The sequence below is a fragment of the Sparus aurata genome, chromosome 21, assembly GCF_900880675.1.
Source record: "Sparus aurata chromosome 21, fSpaAur1.1, whole genome shotgun sequence".
NCBI lineage: Eukaryota > Metazoa > Chordata > Actinopteri > Spariformes > Sparidae > Sparus > Sparus aurata.
In genome coordinates this window covers 24,796,095-24,804,527 of record NC_044207.1, presented here as the reverse complement: position 1 = coordinate 24,804,527, position 8,433 = coordinate 24,796,095, and the positions used below count along the sequence as shown (strand labels likewise).

At 44.2% G+C, this 8,433-nt stretch overlaps 1 protein-coding gene across 2 annotated transcripts in view; it reads right to left on the bottom strand.

The window, feature by feature from the left end:
• Positions 1–1,228: 1,228 nt before the first annotated feature.
• Positions 1,229–8,433, bottom strand: part of ephb1 (EPH receptor B1) — a 175,502-nt gene continuing 168,297 nt past the window's right edge. For both annotated transcript variants that reach the window (XM_030402437.1, XM_030402439.1), the window contains exons 15-17: positions 6,957–7,112; positions 4,485–6,040; positions 1,229–1,727 (exon numbers count right to left, since the gene is read on the bottom strand). In XM_030402437.1, coding sequence (XP_030258297.1) covers positions 5,932–6,040; positions 6,957–7,112 — 265 coding nt within the window. In that variant the 3' untranslated portion in view covers positions 1,229–1,727; positions 4,485–5,931. The remainder of the gene's footprint in view (positions 1,728–4,484; positions 6,041–6,956; positions 7,113–8,433) is intronic.

Genomic DNA, 8,433 nt, shown 5'->3' with positions numbered 1-8,433 from the left:
TAATTGCTCTGATTAAAGTGACAAATAGGTCCAATTAAGCTCAAGGCGTGCGTGAGGGACACCATAGAGATCATCGAGCGTATCAATGGACATCAGCTTTGTTTACCTATTAGCTGAGCTCTACAGGTGCTATGAAAGCAGCCGCGCGATCTTGAATTTGACATCTTGCAGGAAGTGTCCGGTATCAGTTATAAAGCATTGCCAATTAAAGAAAATCTGAGAAATTCCACTTCGCCACATGCCTTGTATTTGGCCCGACTTGTTGGCTTGTGAGTTTGGCCATATTTTCTTAAAAGCTCACGATGCGGTCGCTCTCACCGGAGTAATTACAAGAAGCGATTAGGAGAAGGAGAAGGCAGTCAACGGTTCCTTTTCAGAGAGGTAGTTTATGATTCAAAGGGTTTCCTCGAGTCCATCAACACGGTGTGGAAAGGTTTGCAGACGAACAGCAGCCGCTTTTACCACTCCGTCAGTGACACCACTGCGCGCGCTGCACACCCTCGTAAACGGACGGCGTGACGAGTGAAGCACTTTCTTTAATAACGGCGTCTTGAAAAAAAAAAACAACCCAACAGAATATCGACTGTTTTTTACGAATCCCGTTGGCCTCCTCTCGGTTTTGGCACCGCCTCCTTCGCCGCAGTCTTCTGTGCTAATATGTGGCTAGATGTTACTGTATTAATCAATTAGAGTCAATAGACAGTTATGGGGGAATGCTGAGACTTGGATACATCCCCCGTATCTTTGGACTCACCTCATTAACCATATCATTACTGCGAGACACGCTCTTCCAGTGTGTGAAGTACTCTAAAAGTCTCTGGCAACTGGAATTTACGAGACTGCTGCAGCCTGCCTGTGTGTGCGTGTGTGTTTGTACGTGTGTGTGTGTGTGTGGCTGTGCAGTCGAGATGGGAGGATAATTTCCACTAGTTTGTCAAAATATTGTCACATCTCCCGGAGAGCCATTTTTTGGGGGGCTTTGCGTGTAATCCGAGTGACGGCTCGTTTATTAGTGGCTGATGGCTTTTAACACGTGCTGCCAGCCAGACCGGCGGTGACAAAAAGCTGTTTATTTCCTTAGCCATTATGAAACCGAGCATTAGACGTCACACTGGCGCACAGTGCTGACAGCAGTGATACTGGATAATAACCCTTCCTCTCTCGCTTTCTTGACTCATCATTAATGAAAACAGAATTGTCGCCCATCGAGTCAGAGAGCGCACGGTGATTGACTTGTTTTCCAAGGCGTTTATTGAGTGCATTTTTAGTACAATAGTTCTCAGAAAGTTACAGCTTACAAACTCTTGACACGTACTCGTCACAATTTACAAGTGGTAGCTATACAGAAACGAACGGAAAAAAGAAAAGAAAAAAAAAAAAGAAAGCAAAACCGTCCGCGGCTCTGAAACAATGTACCTGTGCACATATAAATGTCTGTACACACAAATGTGCCCGCTATGCATACACACACACACACAGACACACATACATACATACATTAAATTCACCCTCTCTCACAAACACACAAACAAACAAACTGTGACATGTGCACATTCAGCTCCGCCATCCGTTGCGTACCACTGGAGGGAGGTCGAGGGTGGAAAGGTCTCGTTTCACCTGGTCGTCGTCCTCATCGGCTGCCCACAGCGTCCGCCATGTGTGTGTGTGTGAATGTGTGACTGTGTGTATGCCGTTTTATATGCGTGTAAATCTTTTGAGTCCGCAGTCTGAAACAGGAGAGGGGAGAAAAGAAAAAAAAAAAAAAGAGTAGTTTAACAAGTTTAGTTTAGTAGGGTGTCGCGTCAGGTCATTCTCAGGTGAACACGGCTTCCACTGTTCTAACCTATAAATGACGGGCGTGAAATCGGCTACTAAAAGGGCCGCTGGTCACTCCTCCGACAGTTACAGCGCCATGAAACATTTAACAAGCTCCGTTCTTGTGTTTTGTATCAGCGCGTGATGAATGGCTTCCATACGAAACTGGCTTTTTCCAGAGAGGGGACGGCGAGCCGCCTCTCCATTCATCACGCTCGAGTGTCATTACAGTCAGATATTTAGAAAGACAAACTGAGCATAATGGAAGAAAAAAAAAAGAAAAGAAAAGGAATTACGCCGTTGCATAATGAATATATTCTATCATCTCATTCACAGGCTGTTGGGTTGAAAAGCAAATACATGAGGCGGAGTTGAATGGAGGTCTAATGCATTCAAATTGAGTCAATGGCTTCGGCGAAAGGGGAGATATGCCAATCTCAAGGAGCATGTGATTATATCTAGGAATACTCAGTTAATCAATGACGTGAATAACTGAAATAAAACTAAAAACAATTGATTTTGTCAGTGAGGCAAACCCAAGTTATTGATTACAATATTTTCCGGAAACCGAACCGAACCAGGCCAAAGAAATTAACATTTCGTTAATGACAGCCGTGCTGCGAGTTGATAGAGGCTGATTTTACTTTGATGGACTAACTTTCTGACTTTCATCTAACTGTAGACCAAGCTCACACGGTGGCCATTTTCCTCTGACATCACGTTCATTCTGTTCGAGGTTGCAAGTCCGGTAAACTTGGGGAAACTGACAAAATGATATCCGCAACCCAAAGACGATGAATAGCAAAAAATCCAGTCGGACATCTGAACATACTTCAAGGTAAAACAATATATTTGATAACACATTTGCTATTAGTCATCACTTAACGTTAGCATTCAACTGCTTCCTAGCTAACATTACTGTTGGATGATGTCACACGATGATAGTTAAAGCGTGAATTAATTCTAATATGTATATCTTGCACATGTTTATTCAAGCCTGGAAGTGAAACACACTGACTAAATCAAACGGGAATGCTAACTAGGAAGTGGTTGAATGCTTACATTATCAAATATGTTGTTTACCTTGAAATATGGCTTAATCTCCTTTCAGATTTTCCCTATCCATCATCTTTTCAGTGGTGAAATGGTAACACTTTGCCAAATTTCCCACATGTATATGACTTGCAACCTGGAGCACGGCTGCATGACAACATCCCCGCGTTCGCGCTTCCCACCCATGGGAAAATGGCCGCCGTGTAAATATTCCTACTATATGCCACTCCTGTCCTGCATCTCCGCCCTCCTGTAAACTGACTCATCCCCCTCTTTCTGACACGTATGCACGCACCCTGACAGGCCTTTGCCCACTTTCTCTTCATTAAGCATCCGGCTGGAAACCAGACGCAAGGATAACATAATTGAGGGTTCCTCAGAGTGTGTGTGTGTGTGTGTGTGTCTGTGTTTGTTTTTGTGTGTTTGACGCCCCCATCAGTCTCCCTCCCCGTGGCTGATCAGATGCCTGTCAGATGGGGGTCCCAGCAGGTGTTTGAACCCCTGCCTGGGACCACTGAAGCATGAAGCCAGCCATTTCTCAGGCCGGCGCTGCCCCGGCCCCGGCCCAGGACAGCTTGGTTACACCCAGGATAAACGAGCTGGAGTTGTGCCAGCTAGCTGGAATAGCCGGGGAGAGAGGGCAGGACAGGCGGAGGAGGGGGAGGAGGAGGAGGAGGAGGCAGAGAATGACTTGAGGGGGGTGAGTATACTTAATAATCTGCTAATGGGCCTGCCATCAATTTCTAATTTTGGACGCAAGGTGGTTAGAGCCGTCGTCACTCATGTCTTTCTCAAAAGGGGCCAAAAGGGATTTCAGCGGGGTCACAGCGACTGCACACGATTGATACTACAATAGCTCAAGATAATTGTCTGTGAGCTAAGAGACGTCGCCGTCATGGCTGTATGTTCTCGGCTCCACTCGGCTCCGTTTGCCTTCAGTTTTTAAACGCAAGCGGACCATTATTTCATCAGAACTTGATCTATAAAACAGAGCAACATTCCTCGCAGCTTTCCGAAGAGAGCGAGTGACCAGCAAGACGAACAGAAAGACGCTCTGCAATCACAAGGTGCCATCTCCAGACTCCAAAAGAGAGTCTCATCCTTGGTGCGCTCTTCCCAGAACTACACTCAAAATTCCTGAAAATGTGATTTCATAGATAGTCATCCATGGCATCCCCAGGGATTCATATACGCGTGAAACTCTCTGTGGCACTTGGTGCCCAACCTGCCTACCCATATGGCAGCAGCAGCAGCATATAGTGAGGAGGCATAGATTTACCCGCCAGCTTAGCTGCAGCTGTCTATAGAAGGCTGAGGAGTGTGCCAGTGTGGGCTGTTTAAGTCCGCGTGTTCACCGCAATGGCATCAGGCGTCTGCTGGCAAACCTCGGCCCAGATGTTCGAATTTCGCCGCGTAGAGGAGTGATGCTGATTCACTCCGATTCACAGCGCCTTAATTAGCTCCTCTCCTATGCATTTCTCACTAGCAGCAAATTTTTGAGATATTTGCGGCACCCATGAGAAAGACTAAATGGATTTGCCTGAAATAAAACCTACCAGATATAGAGCAATTTGATGTTAAGTAGTGTTTTTCCTGTGGGATCGGTGGGTACTTACCATGGCTGTGGGCCGGCCGAGGCGCAGAGTTTTTTTTTCCTTTCCCCTTCCTCCCGGATGGCGCTGAGAACTCCCGACACGAACGACAACGCAACACAAAAGGAAATAAAAAACATAAAACATATCTGTACAAGTAAGTGCTCACCAGCAAGAGACAGCATGTGTACACCCACATTAAACATGATCTCCGATAAATGGATATTTTGTCAATTATTTTAACTCCTACAGCAATTTGTCATATAGATCTACAATGCCAGTTCTTCGCCCACAATTCCTTTGACGTTTTCCTCGGGTTTAGAGTCAGTCAGGGTTCTCCTCGTGCCCCCGGATGAGGGGGAAACCTCCAACCCAGTGTCTGTTGTTCAGTTGTCCGAAAGAGAACCAGGGGGCGCCGTAGAAATCTACATCATTGTGTCCGTCACAATCTAGTCAACAAACATGTCTTTGCCAAAAATGCAAGCAGAGAGTTCTGTACATACATAATCATACATTATCACCTTCAATATGAAGGTTAATTATGAAAGATATAATCATATTTAGCAAGAGATAAACATATTTATATTCTCTGAATCTGGGTGGGGCTGGTTGAGAAGTCCTTTGGCAAGGCCTTCCACCCAGGACTCCACAGGTAGTGTTAAAGTTAAAATACGAGTGGGCGGCATCTTGCTATAGTGATAAAACAAACAAGGAAACAAACAAACAAAGAGATGGTAAAAGACAAAAATATAAACTAGCTCTGAATTTTTCACCAGTCCGATACATATTTCAAATTTCTTTCAAAACGAGCATATGATGGCGTGAGAAGTTGAAAATGGTGCTCCACTGTACATCCCTGTATGTATGCTTCCTCCGTCTAATTATCTCTACCGGTTAATTGCTTTTTTTTTTTTTTTTCTTTTTTTTTTTTCTCTTCTGGGACTTATTTCTGGCCAGGTCAAGGCATCTTCATTGCACACATTGACGACGGTAAAATCACAGGTCACACGTTGTTTTTCTAAATGTCTCACACTTCTGTTTACAACTTGAACATCTTCTAGTCCAGATAATATAGAAGTACAATATCACTCGTTTTTTTACCACACAGTCGGAGCTTGTGAGAGATCCCCCTGTGCCGATGTGTGATCGCCGGAGTTGTTTTGGTTTACAGTGACATGAATGGCAGTCTATAACCACGGCAAACTGACGTCCGTCTTCCCCCCCGCGAGGAAAGATGAAGAAACAGTATCAAGTCTGGACCCTGAACTCCTGGTGTGGATTGCATGAAGTGTGGAAGCTGATAGCCATTGTTGTAGTGTGGACCCTGGTCTCCTGTTGTCATGGTAGTGGATTAGATTAAGACAATAGTCTCGACTCTGGCGCGTTCCGATGGATCGGGGGTCATTCGGGGGCTCCCATTGTTGTTGGTCCGGCGAATGCTGCCCGTTCCGTGGCACAGCGCCCCCTGTAGTCATGCCATCGGCGTGGGTGACTGGCTCATCTGCACCCTCATGGACTGGATATTACTGAGGATCTTCTTCTGGTGGCCTGCCAGGGTCACTCCTATTCTCAGCAAGTCCCTGGGGGAGAAACGAGGCAGGGAGAAAGAAGATTGAAAAGCAGGAACACATTTGGAGGCAATAGATGAAAGGATTTCCATCACATCGGAGATGGAATGGATCATTTGAGTATGAGGCGATTATACTGGCAAAAAATGTGTCATTTCATCTTCATATCATCATTTTCTGGTGCATTTACAGTCCTAACATCACTATATCTATATATATTTATATATATCTATATATATAGCACAATGTAGCACAATATATATATATATATATTGTTCATTGCCACTGCAGAGCTATTGGCAATGAACAAAAGAAGAAAAAAAAACAGTTCCTAAATTAATTCTATCACTTGAGAGAAGACTCAGTAATGCATGTTGCTTTGCATTGCAAAGAGACTGCATCAATGCCACCCAGCCCCGAGCATACATTTTTAATAAAAACTGATTTTACATTTTCACATAAATTTGTAGACCAAGCAACACTGTTAATTAAAATAAATTAAGTGCAATATTTGTGCACAAGTGCTGCAAGAGATGCCGCCATGACCCACGCTTCGGAATATTCCACATAAACAGCAGCGGGTAAATGTGCCTCTTAACAATGTATATTTAAAGGATTTATATCATTATCCGTTTTGGAGAATAGTTTGTAAAAGATTATTAGACGGCAGTCATAACACTTGAAGAGCACAGATGGAAATGTTTCTACCACAACGACTGTTATTTCCTGTATTAATGAGTTATATTTTTATGCAGCGCCCACGCAGCCTTCACTTTGATGCAATCAGTCAGAAGACTTGAGTCACTGGGCGCATTCATGCTTAAAATACACACACTCGACGTTGAGTCATCTCGCACAAGTGTGGCCATCGAGTGCCATATGGGGTCTTTTGGAAGTTGTCGTTTTGCGCAGGAGCAGGTGAACTCACTCTGAGGTCATTTGAGCCACCAGCTGCAGGGAGGTAAAGCCTGAGTTAAGGAAGTTGTCTCTGTACTGGCTCATCTTGATGGCAGCGAGCCAGTCCTCTACAGAGCTGAAGGTGTTGAAGTCAGGTATGGATCTGTCCAACAGTGGCTGAGAAGGCCTGGAGGAGGGAGAGGAGAGGAGAGGAGAGGAGAGGAGAGGGGGGGGGGTGAGAGGACATAAAGAGCAAAGCAGGGATTTGATGCAATATTAAGCAAGGAGGATTTGAAGGGATGGAGAGAAACTGTGGTCGTGATGTTTGTGAGAGGATGCAAGATGGAGAAGGAGTGTGTGCTGTGTGAATATAAGCTTTGGAAAGTATTCGGACCCGTCCCCCCTCTTTTTACCACAATTAGGGGTTATTCACTCTCCATACTGTCCTACCTAACGAAGGAACAAAAACTGCAAAAAGGTGTTCTTGTATGGGGTCAAGAATATTGGTATTAATCCATATGGATTCTGTATATTTGAAACGGTTTCAATACTCATTTCCCGCTGGTACCATCTACCGATTTCTGCTCTATCTTCTCTCTGGCAGCAAGTTGACACACTCACCGCTGCTGTGCCCATATAAGCCAGTCTGCCCGCCCTCGCTGACTTCTGATTTACCTCTGACCGGAGAAGTGAATTAACTGAAAGGCTCTCGTGCTTAACACACAGTACACAGAGCCCGTTACATTTATCTTTAATAAAAAAAACGGAGCATATTTCAATTGAAAATACATTTACAAAACGTTGAAAGTCACCGCTGAAGAGACATTAAATACTGATTCAAAAACCGAAGCCTTGTCGCAGTCTTTTTAACCCGATGTGTGGGTTAGGGTTTGGGAAATGTGCGATACTGGCTTTTCAATGAGAAGTTTGGATGTGATTTCCTAGTCAGGCTCCAAAATTACAAAAATGCTGTTATCTGCACATTATGGATGATAAAAGCTGTCTCTAAAGCAATAACGAATAGAATTGTGAGGTTGGAGATCAAACCGACAACTTTGTTTCTGATGAGTGAAGCCTTGTTCTTGAGTTTTCTCCACGAGTCTTGGTTTGGAGTAGTCAAACCTGCACTTTATGCTTGTGCCTGCTTTTTCCAGCAGTGGGCAAGATGTTTTATTGTACATTAATGTATGAAACTGCTCCCATTACGATGTCCTGGAAGCTTCTTGTTGGCAGCTCACAGCCTATCTAGTTCAATATTTATGACGTTTTATATGAAACGATGAATGCGTTGAAATCGCGTCTTCGTGTAGATCACATTTTGCCTCATCACTGCAGTATGACTTTGGAGACGTACCTTCACATGAATCTATATTGTTCCTCGTTTTACATACAAACGAACAAATTATCAAAATGATGGCACGACTTTGTGTTTTGTGCACTTTGATGTGGCCTCAAATGTCCGGTTTGGAATTGTATTGAAATGCGGTTTGGACCGAGCTAGGACAAAT